Below are 23,582 nucleotides of genomic sequence, written 5' to 3'. Positions count from 1 at the left end.
GGTGTGCACACGGTGAGCATGCTTTGACATTAATGCATCATTTACAAAAGATGTGAGGACAGTAAGCACCAAATAATGGGGAGACGCTATAGAGCGCAGTGAGAGAGCGAGTGTGTGAATTTGTGCTGTGCTGATGGGCTTATTATTTTATGGACTGCTGCTCTCTTAGTGCTCCTGTGGATGTGCAAGGCGAATTGAGATTGAATTAAGATAAAAATATAGGGGGACAGTTCCCAGCGAGCCTGCAGGAGACAGAGATGTTGTCTGCTGCTTATTTATTCAACTTTGTGTTGATTACTGGAAGCGTTGCTGCCACCGTTCAAATTTCCGTATTTTCGTGTCGAGGAATGTGAAAAATGTTCTCTCTTTCAACTTCTCTGCTGTTTGAGTATTTCTCATGCAACCCGTTCACAGACCATTGCAGCCCTTGATGCACTTTAATCTTGCGGTAAAGCTCTTACAGCCTTGTGTCACCTTCAGCAACAACAACAGTGATGTCCTCTGACTCAGCGTCCACCTGAAGTGGGGTGAAAAAAGGAATGAAAGGAGGAGGCAAGGCTCCGGGCTCGGGATATTGGGAATAGTGTTTTAGGGAGCCTCTGCTTCAGGGACTGACCAGCAGTCATAATATTTGTGACGAGGTCAGATTGACTTTTTGAAGAAATCAATATGTGATATAGCCTACATGCTGTTGTGAACCTGGGAGGTAATGGGATCTTTGCAACGCTTGGCTAACAGGACTCCGTGCCTTTTCTCTTGTTATTCCTCTTTCTATTTTCCCTTTCTTTTTCCTCTGCCTCGCCTTACCCTCTGCTTTGCTTCCTTTGGTGAAAAAACCAGACATAACAATGAATAATGTTAATATTTAATATCACTGTAATTGGTGACAATTAAGTGCAATGACTGGATCATTCATTTTCTCGAGGGAGCTGCTGGAAGAGCGGAAGGGGGCGGAAAAAAAAAATCAGATTTTTCTTTTTTTTAAAGCCCACCTGGTCAGACAAGAAACTGTCAACTGGAACCAGTTAAAGCCACAAATTTACAATCCAACAAACAGCAACAACTTCCTCCATGCCAACCAGACTGCAGCTTTGACAAAAGGAGGACAGCTACAGGTCTGCATCAATCTAGACAGAAACATGTGATTAGATCTGTTGCAATCTGCTTGCAGCATCTCTCTTGCTCATCGACCAATGAGATCTCACACATATAAGAGAGGTACTGTTCTACACTGTTCATCATCAAAAGTTATAATAATACATTTAATCAGGGCTTCTAAATGTTTTATTTCACATGTTTTAAGCTTAAGCTTTCCAATTTTACTGTCTATTTCTGTGACAATGTTGCATCCAGGTCACTAATTTGTTTTTCCAGTTTTCAGACTGATATCCATCTCTAATTGTAATTAAGAGAAAAAAAAAATCTAAAATAAAACTGTCTGAATACTTTTTACTGTTAATGTGAAGTGACTTATGTCCTTTTTGTCCCTGGATTGAATAATCCATCCATCCATCCATTTTCTTTACACCCTTGTCCCTTAATGGGGTTGGGAGGGTTGCTGGTGCCCATCTCCAGCTAACGTTCCGGGTCACCCTGGACAGGTCGCCAGTCTGTCACAGGGCAACAGAGACACACAGGACAAATAGGACACACACAGTCACACCTAGGGACAATTTGGAGAGGCCAATTAACCTGGCAGTCATGTTTTTGTGGGAGGAAACCGGAGTACCCGGAGAAAACCCACGCATGCACAGGGAGAACATGCAAACTCCATACAGAAAGACCAGGACCGGGAATCGAACCCAGAACCTTCTTGCTGCAAGGCAACAGCTCTACCAATTGCACCACTGTGCAGCCTGGATTGAATAAATAAAGAAATAATAGATTCAAATCTGTTTTTTATATGAATGAATATAAATTAAAATGCTACATTAGCCAGTTTTCCAAAGTAGACGTAAAAACAACATTATTGCAGTCTTAGTGCGACGCTAAGGAAGATCGAAGCAGATGTCAAAGACCGACAAGGATGTCCCGTCAGACCATCAGTTCCCAGAACCACAGAAAAAAAAATAAACGGAAACCTTCTTGGGACTCTGGAAGGATTATGAACTTTACAATTAATTTTAAAACAAGACATAAAATAAAAACAATACTGAAGAACCACGCCTATCAAAATAAAATAAAAAATCAACTACTTAAAATTTGTAAGTCTTGTTTAATATAATGAAAACTTCATATTTTAAATGTGTAATTTTTGCTTGGAATTTCAGAGACATGTTATCAGTAGTTATTAAACAAAAGAACAATGTTCATTTTACTCAAACATATAGCCATAAAGAATAAAATCAAAAAATCTGCATGTAGTGAATCTAAAATAACCTCAACCAACCAAAACAGATGGATAAAAACAGCAACAATCTTTGCAACAAGTAGGAATGTAAAACTGATTTTATGCTCTATGCCTGTGATCTGTTCACGTTTTATGCAAACATTGAAAGTGCTATTCATGTCACTGTCACTCTGAAGGACGCTGGCCGCCTCTGATATCACAGAGACACATTCGACGACCTCACCTGACCCCAACCAAATGTTCCCGCGACTGTTCGACCTCCACAGCGAATGTCAGTCAAGAAAGCAGCATGTTAGGCTATAATCACACAAGCCTGACCTGACACATCATGACCCCGCCTTCCGCGCGCCCCACTACTCCGCTCTGCTACGCTTTGGCACAGGTTGCTAAGCAACAGGCTACAGGAGCACCTCTGAGTCCAACATGAGGAAAAGCTCAACACAATGACAGTGACAAACATGGAGGGCCACGGAGGTGACAAGGTGTCCCTCTGCAGAGAACAAAAATCGCCTCTTCCTCCGTCTATCCTCGTCACACAAGCCGCTTCCGCTCATCCTTCCCATCCATTGTTTCTTCCCATCTCCGGTCACAACACTCACAGGAATTAAGCTCCGGTGTAGTTTGGGTTTTGAGCTGACAGATGAGAGACAGGATTAATGTTCGAACTTGTCCTTCAGCGCCGCAATTTCTGTTTACAGCAGTTTGCATGTTCACGGCGAAGCCTCAAGTGACAGTGCAGCACTAAGGAGACTTTTGTCTGCTGTTAACTTAATTAAGTTGTCAGAGGGAAGCCTTGTTGGTTTCATGCTTGTAAAAACAGTGCTAAGAGATTTATTTATTTATTACTTAATTACAAGCAGTCTGACATGAACTGATACAACAAAAGAATCTCTTTGCATGAATTTGACTCTGATGTCTTACAAAATAAGAGATAAAGGTCGAACCATTTTACTTTACTTTTAATGAAATAATCTATAATTATGAAGATTTAAAAAAAAAACTGAAACATTGACCAATAAATTTGATGTGTACTGATGACAAAATGTAATGTAAAATAAATAAAACGTTGCTGGTTTTTTAACTGTGACTGTATGATGTTTTTGTGATTTTTTATTTTTGTGTTTTTATGATGTAAAGCACTTTGAACTGCCTTGTGCTAAATAAACGTCATTGATTAATTGATTGATAATACAGATGATCACTAAAGCCGTTTTCGCACTGCAGGGAACGGAACGGTTCCAGCCCTGATGTGTTTGCATATACACTGAGGGCGCCATCGAAGCGGTACCTGACGTCATTATTTTTTAAACTAAACAATGGTTTCGATGTAGCGGCCGAAGTCTTTTCCTCAGAGATGCAGCGGAAAACTTTCTCTTTCCTCGCTGACCGATCTAGTTCATTCTGTACTCATTCATCAGCGAGTAAGCAGAGGAAAAAAGTACCTCATCATTAGACCAGGTGATTGCACTATATTGAGACGAATCCATTGCTAATTAAAACTAATAATAAAAATATTGAAAACAGCACTCTTTACAAAATAAAATACAGTTTAGTGAGAGCCAGCTGTCAACGGAAAATCAACGTCTGACTCCATAACAACCAGCGGCCAATCAGCTGCTGGTTCTAAGCAGAACCGCTTGGCCGGCCCGATTGGAACCACAGCTCTTGTGGTTCCAAGGGGCCGGGTGGAACCGGTTGCAAATTCTAATGCAAACACGGTTGAAACCGTTCCGTTCCATTCCTTGCAGTGCGAAAACGTCTTTAGTTTATGTTCTGAGTTCATGCTTCAAATGGCTCCAATGTGCTGAAAGAAAACAATTAGTTTAGTAGAAAGTTGGACATCTATGACAATAAATAATAAATCAATTCGATTACAAGACGTTTAATTTCAGTGTTTTCTATTTGCTCAAACCTTTAAAACGTAATGTTTCACATTTATTTACCACCAGTTTTCTTCCACTTTCAGTCCGTCTCAAAGCTCAGGTTAGTGTACAGATTGAATATTTGCTTAATAAAAAGAATAATAACACAATTGAAAGTTTCTCCTGTGTGTGTTTGTTCAGTGCGAGCTCTCTGGCCTGACCTCAAACAGCCACTCAATTTAAACCGGCCGGAGACCGAGATGGAAAATGGGGTCAGGTCTAATCAACACCGCTGTCATGATTATGTCCACTCCACTCCAACCTGTAACCAGGCAACAGGCAGGGCTGCCACAAAACCGATGTGACAGCTGCAGGTAGATTGAAAGTGTAAAGGGTGGACAGAAACCCGTGGGTGGGTGTGTGAAGAGGGTAAAGTGGGTGAATGGCCTCGTTTTTTTTTGTTTTTTTTCCCAGCCAGATTTTCTTTATGCGTCTCTGTTCGTCGTCACTTACAGGTCAGAAAAAGGCTTTTTTATATGTATAATAAACAACACTTCTGAACCCAAGATTACAAAACATACATAAGGATGGATTAATAAAGCTAACAAATATAGAGTTATAAAATCTTTCACTCCTATGTCACTTTTATTGCTGTTTCTTGTGCTATTATCTGGTTAATTATTTTGTAGATCAGTACCCCTTTTTGCTTTTGGTCAGTTTGTAATGTTATTGTATACACGCTAATTGGTGAATTTAAGAAAGTGCATGTTCACATGTGTTTTGCAGGTTATTATGATTAAGTAATCTTATGGTCAGGTTCTTTCCAGAAGTCAAAATGCAGTTCCAGTACATATTCAAGAATGTCAAATTAATTTAAGGATTTTTATTTTCATTATTTTTCTGAGGTTTTGAAGGTTTTGCAACAAAAAGCACCAGTGATTTTTAAAATCATGAAGTGGATGCTCATGTTTTTGATTTATTTGAGAATATTGTCTAATCCATGCTGGCTGAAAGAATTATACATGCAGGTTAATTTTACTTCTTGAAATGTATATTTTTATCAGAACCAGAAAATGTTTAGCTAAATTGCAATTTTAGGTAGTTTAATAACTTGAAACTGAAAAAAAAAAAGTAAAAGTTGACATTCATATGTGTTTGTTGTCTAAGCAATTAGGCAGATTATAATGATTAAATAATCTTATAACCTTTCAAATCTGGAGCTGCTGAATGATTGTGTCTCGTCTCCAGAAAGCTTAGCACAGATGATACAACAGCACTATAGAGTTCACCATTTTCACCACTTTTATTGTTGTTTTAATGTTTGGACTGATTTCTCTAAACTGCAGGACAAATTCAACATTCCTCCAAAAGGTTCTTAGGGCATTTCAATTCATTTTAAGATGAAAACTTTACGACTTATCTGGGAGTAACAACAGCACAAACCCATATTAAAGTCAAGCTTTAAAGGTACTTCACATTTTATCAGAATTTGAATGAGCCAATTTCATATTGAGAGCCAGAAACTCTGTTATTAAAGCATGACCACCGTGTAATACTGTATCCCCAAGTATAAAATCCCCAGTAGATCCTTCTTGTAATAATCTGGAAGGTAAAAGCTACTAAACATGAGTTCATTCCTACCATGGCCTTCTGCGAACGTCGTAAAGGTCAATCTTGTTGGGCGCCCTCCAAGGAGTGGCTGCAGAGAGCAAGAAAATAAGTTCAAATAATCCTCTCACTGTCGGACAATTTCCACCAGATCAGATCAAAGTCATCATAATTTCATTCTCTCCGTCAAGCCACTAGCACAGGAGGCTGATAAGACGTTCAGCAGCGGAGAACCGGATGGATTCATTCAGATTTTATCTTGCCATGAAGCAGAGGGCAGAGTGTCGACCCGATGGAGCCTACCTGGGTAGTACCGCGTCACGCCCGTGGCGCTGCCGAACACCTGCCAGCGCAGAGAGCCGTCCTCGCGCCGGTTTTCGATGAAGACTCGCTCCAGAGCCTGCGTCCAGTTGAGCTCATTCAGGATCACAGGCGCTACAGAAGAAAGAAGATTACAAAAATATAATAAGCCCCAAAATAACAGAGTTATAAGCTTTAAAAAAACATCTCAAAGTAATTTGAGATTTAAGTTGTTTACAGACTACCAGGCAAACCTGGAACTATGAAGCATGTCTGCAAAAAAAAAATATATATATATTTATTTGGGAATAAAGCAGGCCGGTGAAAATAGCAAATATTAGACACGTTTCTTCATTGACTTCATTCAAGTCATTGAATTAAAACTTACGGTACTTACATAATAAGGCTTTTAGTATTTTAATCATTTTGTATTTTTATTACTTTATTTTGTCTTACATTTTTATGTATTTTAATTGATTGGGTGTATCTTTTGTGTATGTTGTGTCATTTAGGATGTTTTAATTAATTTGTTTTAATATGAAGCAATTAACATTTGTTTAAAATGTGCTATTATTTATTATTATTATTATTATTATTATTATTATTATCTCATCTCTGTTCAAAAACAAAGAAAAATTATAAATTCATAAAAAGTTGCATTAAAAAAAGTTTGTTTCTGTATAAAATGGTAAAAACACTTTTCATAAGCTTTCTATTACATTTCTGGTGTGAAAAGTTACTTAAAATTTGACTCAAAACTTGACTTTTTTAATGTTATAACAGTATTAACCATTTGTTCAAACTAATAAAAGCTCAATTAGTTCTCTGAGTTGTTTCAGACATCTTGATCTTAATAAATGTATCTTTACACCTTCCCATTTTTGTACATTGGTTCTCTCCTTTTTTAAATTTTGTGTTATAGTCTAGTTAAAAATCCCAAATAAAAAAACACTAAAACCCGTTACAAAGACACTGGTCAATAAAAGCCAACACAACTCCAGGTTTATCTCTGTAAATAAGCCAAAGGTTGAGGTGAACAACCTTGTCTCTGCCAGCAGAAGTGGGTTGAGAGCATCAGGATGGATGCATGCAGGAACCTCAGGCCAGCAGCGCGTCTGAGCGCCGCCTTAGTCTAATCTGGGTGATCTCTGTGGCGCACGCAGAGCAGATCACCTTGAAGGAGGGTCATCCTGCACGTCGCTCACAGCAGGCGGAGGAATCTGCTGCAGGTCGGACAGCAAACTACTGCAACTTTTTCTGCAAGTTTGGTAAGAAATCTGTGGCTGTTTGTTTAAAGCAGAAAAGTTACTGCGTGTGCTCCTGCAATGGTGGCCATTTTATAGAGAGAATATAAAATTTTTAACCTTTAAATATTGTAATTATGAAACAGATGAATCATAATTGGATTTTCTGGTTTTGTTTAGTGTTTAAAGGCATATTTTTGGACAAATATTTAAAGCCACAGTCACTTTAACTGCTGGACACATTATTATTAGCTTGATGAAAAAATGACTTTTTCCTTTTTCAACAAGAACACGATGGATGGATGTGCACTGTAAAACATTTCAGCCGCATTTAGTTGCATCAAATAAATTTTGTGAGTTTTAGATTTTGAACCTGAATGTGAGTTTGTGAAAGATAAACTTATAGTAGTAAGTTGTGTTAACTTTTTATTATGAGCTGAGAAACTAGAGTTTTTATGTTAGCACTTAAAAAAACTGAAAGAAGAAAAAGACAGGAGTGGGAACTATTTCCCAGAATGCTTAGCGGCTTGTTTTTCCTCCTGAGATGGAAATGCGTTACATCGATCTGACTCCTGTGTTATTAAGGCAAATGTTTATTTTTAACCTTGAGGATAAAGTCCCCTTCACAATAAATGTTCTTAGCAGAATTCACTGTGATTTTTAATAAAATTCATTATCAGATCAGAAATGTTGTTAATTTAATATGAAACAAGAATTTAAATTATTATAAAATAAAATAAGCATTTATTTTAGGTTGGTAATGTGAGTGAAAATAATAAAGGAATGTGGCTCTAACTAGTTGAGGGAAGGTTTTTCTTGCATATTGTGAAATAATTATTTGGTTTAAATTGCAGCATTAAGTTAAAACTCTCAATTCAAGATTCATGAACTTAAAAACAATGTTTAAGCAACTTGTCTCATGTTGTTAAATCAACTTTATGAACTTTAATTTCTGAGTTAAAACCAAAACAATTTTCTGTTCAACTTAAATTTCATTTTCAAGTTAAACCACCTTCAAATGTTTTACAGTGTGCAGCTGATTATTGCAACACAGAAAAAGAATGGAGTGAGTTGTTTTATTTCACAATGATTTTAAAACTTCTGTTTTCCATCAGTAGGAAATGGGACAAAACGAGAATAATTGCTTTTCCAAACGGGTCCCAGTGAATGATATTTGACTCCAGTTTCAACCTGAGTGTCTATCAGTATTTTAACTTTCCATCCATCCACTTTATTATTAGAATTACATAAACGTGAAACATGTTGTGGGAAAACAACATGTTTCCCACAACACTAAAAGACAACGATAGTCTTTTAGTGTTAAAGACAATATCGTTGAATTATTATTCTGATTCCGTTACTGTGGTTCACTTAAATCCTTAGGAGTAAAACTACAGTTTTGTTCTACATTGTGGAGAATTACAGGCTGGCTTGGTTCATCACATAGCGTTTTTAAATCTCTCCATAGAGTACCTGCTTGCTATGTCTCCATGGTGCTGCTCTCAGACAACATCACTTCTTCTTACTGGATAAATCAGCATAAAAATCTCAACCGTATGAGATTAAGCTTGAACTGGGGACTGGTTTGCGTTAAGAGTTATAAAGTATCATTCCTGTGTATCACTCCTATGCAAGCTACATTCCATTTAAGTTTAAAAAATAAGATTTTAGGCATCTGAAGTTAGAGGTAGGAAAAGTGTGTGCATGCAGAATAAAGCCTTCATCGCCTGTTCAACAGTAAGTGGTGTAATACACCACAGGTGGTGAATAACACAAGTACCGCATCAATATTCAACTCTCTGACTTCTACTTTGCACAGTCCTTATTTTCCTTCCACTTGTCGTCTCGGTTATTTTTTATTTTTTTTCTATTCTAATAAATCCCTTCAACGACACACGACATGGAAACACACAAACACACACATATCCAGACACTGCAAATGCTTTCAGTCTGTGTTGAATAGCCAAGCCAAAGTCAGAAGACGGGAGTGCAATCAGAGGTTTAATAGCCACCTGATTAAAGAGGAAACAAGAAGAGGCGCTGAGCTGCGGAGAACTTCACTCGCTCCTCTGATTTAATTACTCAGCCAACCAAAGCTAGATAAGCCTCAGAACAGACAAGTCCAGCTTTTCTCAACGCTGCGTTTTAATTTTACACAAATAAACGATCATTATCCACTTTTCCCATGCTTCCAATTACTGCAGCGTTTCTGCCGAGACGTTGGTCTGAAGGTAGCAAATAGGCAACGAGCATTTTCTCGTTCTGTTTGTCCGCTGAAAGGTCACGTTTTAAAAATATAGTCAGGCAGAAAATCACTCAATCGCTAATTTATTTTCTTATTTTGCCACCAGGAAGCCATGTTCCGTCGTGCAAAATTTACAAAATTGCAGCGCCTAAAAAAAGCTTGGCATTATTACTGTCTATCAGAGCGCAAAAACAAACAACACAACAACAAACACACAGCCAAAACAGTATCTGGAGGACATGAGTGTGTGAAAGCCAAATTGCCGCCATCACCGAGGGGAGCTCCTAGATGTGTTTTTCTTCAAAATTCAAAGACAGGAGCACAAAGCAGGAGCGGAGGAGGTTAGAAACGGCTCTACAAGTGAGCAGAAACTTAAAGACCGATCTAGAGAGGAGGTAACGGATGACTGACGGAAAGAAACAAAAAAAATCAACGTGAGTGAGTGGCTGCTCTACAGAAAGGAAAGGGGACATTTCTAACCCATGTAATCAGAAGTATAAAAATCAACCAACTGAACAAAATCTAATAAAACACCCAAAAAATATTGATCAAATTCTAACATTTTCAAATAAGTTTTGTAAAAGTTAATGACCGCAGCACAATTGGTGATTTATCATGAAAACATATTTCCATAAGTTTTGCCTCTGTAGCTGTTTGATGATTCATGTCAAAAGGATTCATGCCAGTGATTCACTGCAAACTCCCAGAATGAGAAAGTCAAAGAGCTTCACCCCTCATAACTCAGTGTTTACATTTGCCAAGAGTCCAGATGGCGTGAAGAACCAAACGGTCGGAGCTACGGAGAGACATTAGTGAAGGTTTTAGTGTCAGCAACATTTACAGCATAAAATCTTCTGACTTGTGATGCTTGTGCTCTAAATATTTGTGGGTGAAATCATTGAACCAACATTTCCAGTTTTATCTAAACCTGAATAAATAACCACTAACTATATACTACAACAGGATGTCAAACTCATCATCGTTTTGGGCCAAATCAAGATCATCAATGCTCTTAAAGGGCCGGTTCTGCCAGAATGTATTGATAAAACCTGTTCACAAATTTCTAAAATATCAAAATCTGCAAAAAACTCCCAATTATTAGCACCCCCCCCCCAAAAAAAAGGGATTTGTTGTTTTTGCATGAATTTCTACGGTACTTCTCAAGAACCTGGAGAGGGACTGATTGATATAATTTGGCAGTAAGCAGATAAAAAAAAAAAAAACTTAATTAATTTGATTGATAACATAATATTTAAGTGTTTAGAACCTAGAGGACCACATACAAAGCTGTGACGGGCCGGATTTGGCCCACGGACCTCAAGCTTGACACATGTGTACCATAACAATAAACTATATCCATCAATCAATTAGCTTCACCTACTTATCCTTGCAGGGTCGAGGGAAAAAAATTATAATTTAACACACTTTTATTATACTGTATTTTCCGCACTATAAGGCGCACCTAAAAACCTTCAATTTCATCAAAAGCCGACAGTGCGCCTTATAATCCGGTGCGCCTTATATATGGACCAATATTGAGCCACAACAGGTCTAGCAACTACGGTAAGCAGCCGCCAACTTCATTTTCGCCCGTAGAAGAAGCGCGCAATGCATGCTGGGATAGTTGTCAGAACGCAAAAATAGGCCATTATAATCCGGTGTGCCTTATAGTGCGGAACATACGGTACTATAGTAATGCTACAATTGTATCAACCAGTCAGAAAAGAAATCATAAATTTCAAAAACAGTAAAAGATTCCAACTAAAACCTGAAATACGATCAAAAAAAGTTTTATCTTTTAATTGTTCATAGCTTATTATATTCTGCATTAACTGAGAAAATACGTTAACGTTTTAAACTTTATCACAAGTCTTTTTATAAAGACCCAAAATGGTTTCTTTTCAAGATTTTTGGTAATTTGTCAAAAAAAAAAAAAAATCCTTTTTATGTAATTTAGATTACTGACTTTCAGAAAACTGCAAAACAGCTGAAACGCTGAGTTGCTTTGACCCGTTGACCATTTGAAGCGTATTGAATATTTTAATCGTAAATAATTCATAATTGATGACTTTATGATGTTTTCATGATGTTTTTAAGTTGAGGCAAAGTGTTTTGAACGGCCTTGTTGCTTAAATGTGCTGCAAAAATACACCTGATATAGCTTGATTTATTAGTGAGTGGCTTAAAGTTAAACAAGGTCAACAAGCAGCCAAAGTGCAACGAAAAACAATATTCAGAAAACCTGTAGAAATGTTAACACATTATTTTAAAAGATTAAACAAAAGCAAAGAAAAATCTAAAGAACAAAGGTTTAAAACTTTCCCACATTGTTACTTAACTAACCTAATGAACACTTCATTCAGTACGAGTCTGCGGCTGCCGGCTGATAAGAGCCATAAGGAGGTCCGTGTGTGTTTAGGCTGCTAGCCAAAGCTAAAACAGTCACATTTGAGCCGCCTCCCGCAGCGTCGGGGCAAATCTGCCAAAACACACACATCCGCACGCGGGAACGCATATCTGCAGGTGATCTCTGCAGAAAAACTGGCACATCAGAGATAAGAGAACACAGCAAACTAATTCTCTTTGATTTATTCAGTAAGGATATGCTGCGACTTCTCTGGACAGTTGATAAAAAGACAAATTTCCCCTGGGTGGTGGAGGTGGTGGGAGGGCGTGCTCACCCAGTCAGACGGGGCCCAGGAGCGCCGGTGTGGCCTCATCTTTCACCTGAAATGCGCTTCCCTCTGATATCTTTAAAAGGTGATTCATCAGCGCGCCGCTCCCTTGACATTTAAAGCACCCTTGGCTTTGCACCTTTATGGAGCAAGACTGCACACCAAGTAGGGAAACAATTATGAGCAGGATTTATGGAGCATCGCTGCATGAGATCATTCCTCAACTCTCACCGCCGCGGCCGCTCCCCTCCCCCGAACGCCGGCGTTCGTACATTCTTCACAGTGATGTACCTCAGATTAAGACTGAAGCGATCTGTCCCTTATGCCCTGTATTAATCCAACTCTATAAAAATAGGCACACGGCCTTATTATGCATACAGAGCAGAGAAATAGCACCATAGTAAAGCCACAAGTGGTGCCTCATGGGAAATCCACGATGGTGTTAGAAGCCAAACCTATTAGCTGAGGCACTTTGAAGATTTATAATCATTCACACTGAACTGCTTACACATTGTGAGAAATTAAGTTTTAGGAACATTCTGATACAATCATTGAAAACTTTACATGAAAAGAGGAAAACAGATCCTTAGATAATTTAATAAATTGGAACAGAGTCACCTGAAGGTGGCAGTAAAGAGTATGTTAATAGGGATTGTAACTAGTTACATTTACTTGAGTTATTTTTTTGAAAAAAAAAGAAGAACCTTAGTAGTAGCTTTACTACACCATACTTTTGACTTATGCTTGAGTAATATTATTATTTATTCTTATTTGAGTAAAATTTCTGGATACTCTATCCACTGTGAGCAGAGCCGATCCAAACCTTTTCGGGGCCCCGAGCAGATGTCCATATGGAGCCCCCCAACCCCGATGCTTTATCACCTCTAACTTTTCTGTTGCAATGTTTCGCTTTTTCTTTGTTGATTTATTCTATTGTGTTTTTAAAATGCTATGTAAATAAATTTGACATTGACATTATGTGTGTAAGACTGCTACTGTTATTAGCATTGGTTGTAATTAGTGTTGTTACTGCTATTGATTTTAACCTTACAGGAGAAGCAAACAACAAAACAAAATGATTTTGAGAAGCACAGTGGTGTTTAAGTGCGCCATGTCCCTTTAATTATTTGAAGGTAACATCAGCTGATAAATACTAAATTTACAGTAAACAACAAGATTGATATCTCATATTTCAGTAGCTAACATACTTCATATTTATTGCAGAGGAGGAATATTACTTTCACTGGAATACGGCTCGATTAATTTTACTTCATGTCTTCAACCTCTGCAACTCGACGCAGCTCTGCTTGTTAAACTTTTCAGCCTTTTGTCTGCAAGTGATCACCAACACAATACTGCTGACAAAGACTGAATTTGATTAACTAAAATATCTAATCAACATTCCACTTTGCAATTATAGTTATTTTGCTCTCTTTCTGTAAATAAATGCCACATCTTTTCAAACTCAATTGGTTGGAAAAATGTGGATTTCAGTATAGACCACAAGATTTGAGATGATTTTCCTCCTTAATTATGAACAAAACAATTATTTAGCTGATAAAACAAAGAAAAGCAAGAAGGTAATTCAACGTGAGCAGCCCAATCATCATCTCAGTTTGTGGCTGTTTCTTATTCTTGTGTCAATAACAATCATAAAGAAAAAATCATAAAGTTTATAGATTCCAGTTCAAGACCTTAAAATCTGATGACTACAATGTTCACACAACTTTTAGCACATTTGTCTGTGCTAGAAGATTATAAGCTAAGATTTTGTTATTAAATGCATTTGTTTTAAATGTAGCATTCTCTATTCTAATAGTTTAAGTTATGAGCTGTATTTTTCCAATCCAGATGTTAAAGTTAATACTTTATAATAAAGTGGATTTAAGAAGAAAACTGGACACCTGATCACCTCAGATGACCAACAAAGTCGGGTCCGGACTCCAACTTGGACAAGCTTTGGTCCAACCAATGTTCTTGCAAAGATTTAATAGAAAATAATCTTATTCCCATTCAAGTTTGTTCCTTTTGAAAAGATTGGGGCCAATTTACTTTGCCAGTGAATGGGAAACTGTTCTGCGCTTACAAAGGAAGGTTCTTTTCACACTTTGTATGTTTTATATTCATATTTAAATTTCAAATTAAATAAAACCCTTTAAGCCTTTTTTTCTTAGTTACATAATCTAAATCATCTGACGGTAGCTCTGCTGCTGTCCAAGTAGAAAAGCTGTGCTGCACTCATTCAGCTTGCTCTCCACAGGAGACGGTTTATATCTGAAATTCAAAGCATTATATGCTCAGATAATACACCAATGCTCTATTTAAAATAAAATAAAAAATCCTGTTAACCTTACTCTGATTTTGTCTATATTCACTCATCTTGATTGACTGTTACAATATTTTCCATATTTCTAGTTTTTCACTTCTCATATCTTTTCCGTTTGCGCCTCTGAGCTGCAGATTTTTTCCCACAGCGATGTGTTTTCTGAGCAGCAGAGATCAGATGCTGCTGTTTATTCTGAAGACCTCACAGACTCCAAATAAAAACAAACCAGCAGCCTGATGTACCAATAACTTCCTCCACAGTTCAAAAACCACTACGCAGCGGCACCTCTGCTTCTGCTGCATGTATCACCTTTCTTCTCTTCCCCGCCGTATTGTCAGCACAGTTCATTCTCCATCTCTCTCCTGCTGTTCTCCTGTTTCCTTCCTGTCTCCTCTTCTTTCCTTCAGGCCTGATTTTGAGCATGGCTGAGTGTTAAAAGAGCCTGAACCTTAAAGCCTTTCATCCCGCGGAGGGAAAACGGCAGCAACAGGAACTGGCAGCATCTCACACATTCGAACGCACAGATTTTTTTTTTTTTTCCTCCCCCATCTTCAGAGAGAGAGAGAGAGAGAAAAAAAGTATTTTTATGGCTTTGTTATGAGGAGAAACAAAATGTAGAGAATAATCCAAGTTCCAGTTTTTATTATTTAAAGTTCACAAAACTGTCAAACTGTAAAGCAGCTACTTAAATTATTTTTAGCCTTAGAAATATCCTTTTGTCAACACATTGTGTAGGAAGGTGAATTTGTTGCACTGGGTATTTACTAACTGGAGAAAACTTTCTCTAAGCTAAAACCTGAAGCCATAACACAAAATATGACTTCACTGGTTTGAAAAAAGTATTTACACCTTTTGATCTTTACCCCAATTTGTCACAACGCAACAATAAACTTCAAAGTATTTCACAGACATTTTTGGAGAATAAATAGAAAGCAGGAAGAAAATAATGCATGACGGTTTTCAGTTTTTTTTACAAATAAAAATTAGAGACTCGGTCTGGATGTGTGTGTGGACTTTGACTGGGCCATTGCAACTCTAATAGTGCATTCACACCAAATGCATTTTGCCTATCAAACCTCATCCGATGCTTCGAGTTTGACGTGAGCACTTTGAAGTCCGACGCTTGATATTTTGCTCTAGATGCGCATCAGTCTCATCAAAATCTCTCTAGACGGGATTAGACTCAAACGATTCCACCATCTCCTGCATATTTAATCCAAATAAATACGTTTATTTAACATTTATTTAGCGCTTGTTCCAGCAAAAATTAGACATTTCTGCTGGATGGATTTGGATAGCTCAAATGTAGGGAAATATTTTCAAACTAACTCAACATTCCTACTTCCTCGCTGATATTTCTTCCTGCTCCTGCCTCTGTAGTCATAACTGAATTGGTCGTAGATTACAGAACGAGGGCAAACACCGACAATTAGTTTATCCTCCACAGTTTTTTTGTTTTGTTTTGTTTTTTCTGAGATCATGTTAGAAAATGCACCACTATGTGCCGGTTGATGCTCAGCATCGAGTGGCAAAAGTTCAGATTTTCCAATTCCAGCGTCGGATGCGTCAAATGCTAAAAACGCTCCAAATCGCAATGCTAGATGCACAAAATAAGCCTCGATGTGCCTCCACAAGACGTTTGAATGTAAACCAAACATGGCTGACGCTCAAAACGCGTTTGGTGAAAACGTACCATTTGATCGACTGCATTCTTCTTCATGAATATTAACACTGGTGTTCATCTTTGTCTTCAAGTTGCTGCTGGTTCAATAATGCTCTGTAACAAAACCTCTGAGTCTCCACAGCTGGACGGGGAGGATTTAAATTCACACATAGGGACTCTATCCACTAATTAGTTTTGACTGTTTGAACTGGACTTTTTAGGGGCATCAGTGCAAGGCAGCTGCATATAAATGCAAACCACATTGTTCAGATTTTTATTAGTAAGAAACTGTTAAAAAGCCTATGAGTTTTGCACAAATTCAAGTTGTTCTGCTACTCAAAATCCAAATAAAATATCCTTAAAATGTAGTTGTGACTCTGCATTTTGAGCTTTTATGTAAAACCTTAAAGATGCAAATCATACAAAAACATAATTTATTATACATTATGTCCCAATTTTTCCGTCTGACTAATATTTTCTGGTGAAAACACTTTTTTCCCCAAATAGTGTGCTTGTTATTAACAATTTCAGTTTTTGTAAACATTAATCTCATCCTCCGATGGCGGGCAAACAAAAGCCAAATCTGCAGAGGAAGTGCGATAATTCAGAGAGAAACAGACAGGAGACCTCCTGAGTGCAAGTCAAAGTAGTTTTTCCAATTAAAACCACAGCAGTAAATAACAAACACAGAAAATGTAATTTGTGAGCCTGGTGGTGAGTGAAGAAGAGTTTGCCGTGCTGACTGTTCTAATTAGAGTGAGGGTAAATGATAGTGCCCCTTCACTGGGCACACACTATAGGGCTGGGATGAGTGCAGGGCAGAAAAAGAGAGAGAGAGGCAGACAGAGAGAGAGAGAGAGAGAGAGAGAGAGAGAGACAGAGCGTCAGTAAAGTCAGGAATGAAAGAGATGCAGCCCGCGGGTTTTAGACAGTCTTTTGGTTTTACTTTAAATCCCTTTTCCTCACTTTTTTTTTCTATTTTCACAAATTACTTTTGCTTTTTTCCCCCTACATTTAAATCTGGTTTGATGTTGAGAGAGACTGAGTTGATCTCCAGCATGGTGTGAGCTGGTTGACAGTGAAGCTTCCTCTGCTGGAGGCGATGTGTTGAAATGAAAACAGACTGCATTTGTACAAATGGAAACACACATACAGATGTACTCACTGGCTGACAAAAGCTACACTTATCTATTTGGCTGTGCCCAATCCCTAAACTGTATTTGGGTTAACTTTAATAAAATATTAAGGGGACATTTATTAAGTAAGTAATAACAAGAACTAACAAACATTTTGTTGTGGACAAACCTGCATGTCTAAAATGTTGCTATTTTTGAAGATTCACTTTAAGCCAGGTAAAATTTAAAAGTCTGAATCATAAATAACCTGACAAATACGCATCTTTTTCTCTTTGTTTTTGAAACTTCACACATCTCAACCCTCTGTTGACTTTATCTGCTGCATCTCTTTCACTCAGTTTCTCCACGCGCTGCATATGATCTTCCTCCAGAGGTGCCCCAAATTGTTATTTTTTTATTCTGAAGCTTCTTTGCTGGGAGGCAGCCACAAAGCAGACAGAACTGCAGCAACATAAAAGCAACATTTCAACAAGCAGCAACTTTAAGGGGCTAAATGCAACATTTTTTGTTGTCGTTCGCTTCATTGTGAGCTTGAATTTTCTTGGAGTTTAGACTTTTCCATGCTGATCTCATCTTAGATTTAGTTTGATTTGATGCATAGCCTTTTATTTGCATGCAGTAATAACAATACGTCGCTGTTGTACGACAATGTAGCTGCAGCCAAATGCTAAAATGTTTGTAAATAACTTTAAATTATGGTTGCAAACCCATAACTGGAAAAAGTCAACAAAATTTTAATTTATGATGTTCCATCAATTTAAATCCATTTTGTTTAGATGTGAAGGCTAGGAACGACTTTTTCTCCATTTCGATAAGGCATCAAGTGTGATTACCCCAATTCCCTAGTGAGCAGTCAGTCAGCTGTTTACAGCAACTAATTATATTCTGTAAAACATTTTCACAGTAAAAAAAATGTAAAGTAAACAGTTTGGAAGTTGTTTTGTTTTGTTTTGTTTCCAATAGAAAACTCAGACTGCCATGGCTCGGCTTATAACATGGGGAAAATGTCTTGCAAGTGAAATAATACTAATAATAATAATAATAATATTTCTTGCTGAAAAGTTAGTTTTAAATTAGTTTTGTCTTATTTCAAGTGCACTAAGATATTTGCACTGCAAACTAGATCAAAATTACATGCTAAGATTTTGTGTTTTTGCTGTGAACAAAGGCTCGCTGTAGAAAAAATAAAGAACCAGCTAGATGTGGAACGAAGTCTTGCAATTTTAAAACTTCTTTCTTTCTCAAGAAAAGGCGACTTTAGTGAGGTAAGTGTAAGCTATTACGATGAGGCCTGAATATGAACCGGGTGCCACAAATGGCTCAAAACTCTTAATTTGAAGTAAAAACAAAAGAACTGCACTTTGCATCTGGTTAATAGTTTGTGTGGCAGCATTTTGAATATCGGATACAAATTTGTGACAGAATGAGTGATAAAATACTAAAAAATATTTGGAAACAGTAAATTAGTAACTTCATTCAAAACGGCTTGGTAGTAATGATAGGTCAGCATCTGAGCTACAGTAAGTAAAAGGCTGTTTTATCATTTTAATCTGCATGAAATCCTCTGGTTTAAAATCTAAAATTCCTTGACATGTCAATATGCAGGGCTTTTATATTTGTTTCTGTACAAACAAAGGTTTTATATGCACATTTCTAATATTTAGTAGGATTGTCTTTTACACCTTGGGGGTCTTGGGTTTAAAATTTAAACAAGGAATTGACAGACACGTGACAAATATTTTTTCACAGAGAGGCATATTATTGAGTTCATATTCTCAAATTTCCTCCTCTGCAGTTATTTCCAACTTTAGAAACTTACTTTGAGAGAATAAAACCCGTTTCTCCAAGACAACCGTGCCCACATCAGTTTATTCATCTGTGCCAGTGTGGCGGTGCCCGTTTTGTAATCGGCAAAGATAATTAGAAGTAAACTGCACAAATGTTTGACCTGAGCTAATTAGGAAGTTTGCAGACTTTGCAGCAGAGATCAGTAGAGGGATAATGAATTATAAAATGGTTCATTACTGCGCTTAAGGGACCTGCTCAATCTCAATAAACGGACATGGGGCCTAGCAGACACATCAAACCAAAACGCACACGTCGCCTCATTGAGCCGCTGAAAGACTGCTATTAAAAGAGATTTTTTTCCACCTTTTATTTTACTGAAGAGTCTCCTCTTCTTCTCTGACATCTAACCTTTGTTTTGTTACAGCTTTTCAATTTGTTCATGAATATCTACTGTGAAAATGCTGTTTTGGGGGAATTCTCCAGATAACCTAAAAACAAACATCAGCTGTTTGCATTATACTGTACTTTATGCTCCACATTTTTAGCTTTAACTTCCCCTGCCTTTCCTCCAGCGTCTCCCCGAGGACCGAGTCTGCCCACTCGCACTGCCCGTCTTCTGATAATACTAAACCCACAGATTTATTGTAGATCTGGACCCATCAGGACCCCAGAGGACAACAATCTGCCCACATTAGTTTCCCCAGACATGCTCTCCAAGGCAGCCTGCAGGCTGGACGTAGAGCCAAGCATGACAGAAAATAATCCTCTTCTACCAGCCGACACAGCTCCTGTTAAAGCCGTTTGGTTTGGGTTTAAAAATATTACGCCGATTCTGCAGCTTGGTTTGATACTCTCAGACAAAGCTATCGAAAATAATCAACTGAACTTAAGAGCCCCATGCAAATAGAGATATTAATTAAGTTTATGTCACATCGTTTTTAGTCAAAATGTGGGGTCTGCATGAGTGAGTCTAATGAACCTTGAACTGCTGGATTTCAGAAGTTATAGCAGCGGATGCTAATTCAGCCGCAGGCTACTAACGGCCAACAGGGATGAAGAGCGGTGAGCTTCACAGCCTTGGATTTGTCTAATTCTTTAAAAGTTGGCTTGCAGGAACAGTTGCTAACCTCAAATAGATGAACAGATCCTGGGTACATGCAGCTTGTTCAGATCTGCCATGAGGGAAACAGAGACAGGCACCAACATAGACACTTTGTGTGAATGAATTAATGAATACAAATATTTCACCAGGGCTGCAAAGTGACGCAGTTGGTAGAACTGTTGCCTTGCAGCAAGAAGGTTCTGGGTTCGATTCCTGGTCCCGGTCTTTCTGCATGGAGTTTGCATGTTCTCGCTGTGCATGTTGGGTTTTCTCCAGGTACTCCGGTTTCCTCCCACAGTCCAAAAACATGACTGTCAGGTTAATTGGCCTCTCCAAATTGCCCCTAGGTGTGAGTGTGTGTGTGCATGGTTGTGTGTCCTGTGTGTCTCTGTGTTGCCCTGCGACAGACTGGCGACCTGTCCAGGGTGAACCCACCTCTCGCCCGGAACGTTAGCTGGAGATGGGCACCAGCAACCCTCCCGACCCCACTAAGGGACAAGGGTGTAAAGAAAATGAATGGATGGAAATATTTCACCAGCAAAAATCTAACACAAGATGTTTACATCTGAGGTTTTTGTTAAATATTTATCAATCAAAATACTTCATGTTGACTTTCTGATGTCCAGCAGAGAGAAACATTAAACAAATGAATTATTTTTACCAAGTCATGATTGGTTTGGCTGATTTAAGGAAACTTTAACTCTATCAAAAAGAGGTCAGCTGTCTCTTTTTTGCAGAATTGTTCTGCAAAAAATAAAATAAATAAAAATAAAATAAATAAAAATTTTGAGCATGAACAGCTTATTTAAAACCATGTTTCAGCTTCCAGTTGTATTTAAATCCAGAGAGTAAAGTAAATTTGCAGTATTATTCAAAATGGTCAAATGTACCTTAGAAGCTTATAAAATATAATCTGAACAACATTATGTGTTTATGGTCCATAAAAACGATGTTACCTTTAAAAATCTTCCTTTCTTAGAATACTTAAGGTTGTGCAGTAAAAATTAAATTTTAACACTTTTCACATCAACATAAGCTTAAAAACAAAACTTTTTATACAAATCCAGGTGTTTGCATCAGAAGCCACATCCATGGTAAAATACTGATTTATATGGATTTTACTGTATTTATACTGTAAACTTCTGATAATCACAGCTGCTGGTGTTTTACCAGAAATTACAGCTGTGTTTTTACAATGTTGGTAACTCCAAAAAAAAATCTAATTTTAATTTTAAAATGTTTTTTTAATGATAAAAAAAATCACTACCACTACCTGTAATCACTTCCCATGACTTCATATGCAGACGTGCTGCAGTAAAAATTTTCAATATTTACTGCAATATGTCTGCACTTCAATCATTTGACAGCTCAAATCAGATTTGCAAACATAATGCATAAAGAAAACATTGAAGCAGCTCAATGCATGTCAGAGAAAGAGGATCACAGATGCACAGCCCCAAATTTTTATTGAAGTAATTTTTAAATGACTGAAAATTCAGTTGTACTCGGCTTGAAAAGAGACTCGTACTGTCATCTGGGGAGCAGGTGTCCTGAGCTTCAAGCTGCAGTTTAACAAGCTGCAGACAAACTTACATTGCTCTGAGCTGAGAGGCAAAAAACAAAACATCTGATCCAGGATCCAACCCTCAAACGTTTTACGACTTGTAAATACGGACAAACTGAGAACTTGAGGTTCTGCTTAGTTTAACAACACCTTCTGTAAAAAAATTTAATAAATCCTTCACCTTGCAGCTGTATAAATAACATTAGCAAACTGATTGCCATAAAACAAAGTTGGAAATTAAGAAAATCATAGTAAGATGATGAATTTTGCATCAAACCAAGTCTCTGAAAAGATGCAAATGTTTGATCAGAACTTTGCCAGGGACATGCAATTTGGTTACAAAGGACCTTAAAGAATGGCTCTGCACATGCAAGGCTAAAATAATTCTCAATTGCATTTTTATCAACAACTATAACACAACACACATGCTTATAATTGGATTGGCACAAATCTGCAGTTGGCAATCTGAGCAGTGCAGACCGTGCAATGGGAGCTAACTAAACAACATCAATAGTAAACATTTTCCACAGAGAAGAAGGGGAGAAAAAATAAGTAATTCCATGCACCGTGCCACTCTACTCCTTTAGATTTCACCAGGCTCAATCAAGAGCCCTTTATCCTCTGGCTCACATCCTCAGACAGGGGAACCAGAGCTGCCATAAAATGGTTCTGGGAACAATGCACAGCCTTGATTGCTCTATTGTGAGTTAGCTTTGGCCTTTGACATCTTCTCCTGAACCAAGAGTGTCTAATTCTGACAAGATTTGTCTGGAGAGACGCAGCTGGAGGGCATTGTTACAGACAGGTGCCATACACTGCCTGCTTGACAAAGAAAGTCAAGAGTAAGACAATGACGGAGAGGAAGAAACCGCTGCAGTAGAAATGTCTGCTCAGTCCCTGTTTCTCCTTTTAGTTTTTTTTAAGAGTCAGGGTGAAAGTGTCCAAAAGGTTAGAGAGGTGGATAACACAGGAAGCATGTCAATGAAAACCCCAGAGGGTACATGCGCAGCGTTTTGCTCATTTAGCGGCTGCAGACTAAGGATGGTGTTATGTCTGCAGGGCTGAAGAATGCAGCGCAGGAAGGGCAAGGTCTACGATAAAAAGCATGAGCGCAAAAAAAAAAAATAAAAAAATACAGAAAATACAGTACGAATCAGTTTGGGAGCGAGTATCTGTCATCTGAAATCACTTTACTGTGCAAAAGTGCAAACCGATATGAAAGGAGATTAAGTTACTGAGTGAGAGTGGAGAGGATGTGTCATCCAGTCATGACCCGAATGTCTGAAAAGACCAGGAGGATGATTGGTTTCACCGGAAAAAACAGACGGCAGGCATTCATCGTTATATACATTCAGTATTTACATAAATATTAAACTAAAAACGAGGCTGATAATGAGCTTTATGACAGGACATTTTGAGCCTAAAACAAAAACAAGAGTCAAAAGTGTTTGACATGATCGAGTGGCTACAATATAAAAACTGAAAAGCATTAGTTATTCCCATTAATGTTAAAATAATAGACTATTACAGTCATAATGTCTATAACATTTAATCAATGCTACTTTAAATTCCATACATAGAGGACAAATATAGAGTAATTAAAGCTAAATTAAGTGTTAGATTATAAGTGATCATTATGCAGTTAATTAGTTAATTAAAGTGAATGTCTGCAGCGCTTCACTGACATGCTGCTTGCATCGCAGCTCGTTAACTGTACTT

At 37.7% G+C, this 23,582-nt stretch overlaps 1 protein-coding gene across 11 annotated transcripts in view; it reads right to left on the bottom strand.

Moving 5' to 3' along the window:
- cacna2d2a (calcium channel, voltage-dependent, alpha 2/delta subunit 2a) overlaps positions 1-23,582 on the bottom strand; it is a 240,773-nt gene that overhangs the window by 51,407 nt on the left and 165,784 nt on the right. For all 11 annotated transcript variants that reach the window (XM_081607057.1, XM_081607059.1, XM_081607058.1 and 8 more), the window contains 2 exons: positions 6,124-6,255; positions 5,854-5,911 (listed from right to left, as the gene is read on the bottom strand). In XM_081607057.1, coding sequence (XP_081463183.1) covers positions 5,854-5,911; positions 6,124-6,255 — 190 coding nt within the window. The remainder of the gene's footprint in view (positions 1-5,853; positions 5,912-6,123; positions 6,256-23,582) is intronic.

The sequence above is a fragment of the Poecilia reticulata genome, chromosome 5 (genome assembly GCF_904066995.2).
Source record: "Poecilia reticulata chromosome 5, P_reticulata-male-v2, whole genome shotgun sequence".
NCBI classification, from domain to species: Eukaryota; Metazoa; Chordata; class Actinopteri; order Cyprinodontiformes; family Poeciliidae; genus Poecilia; species Poecilia reticulata.
This window is presented reverse-complemented; position numbering and strand designations above follow the sequence as displayed.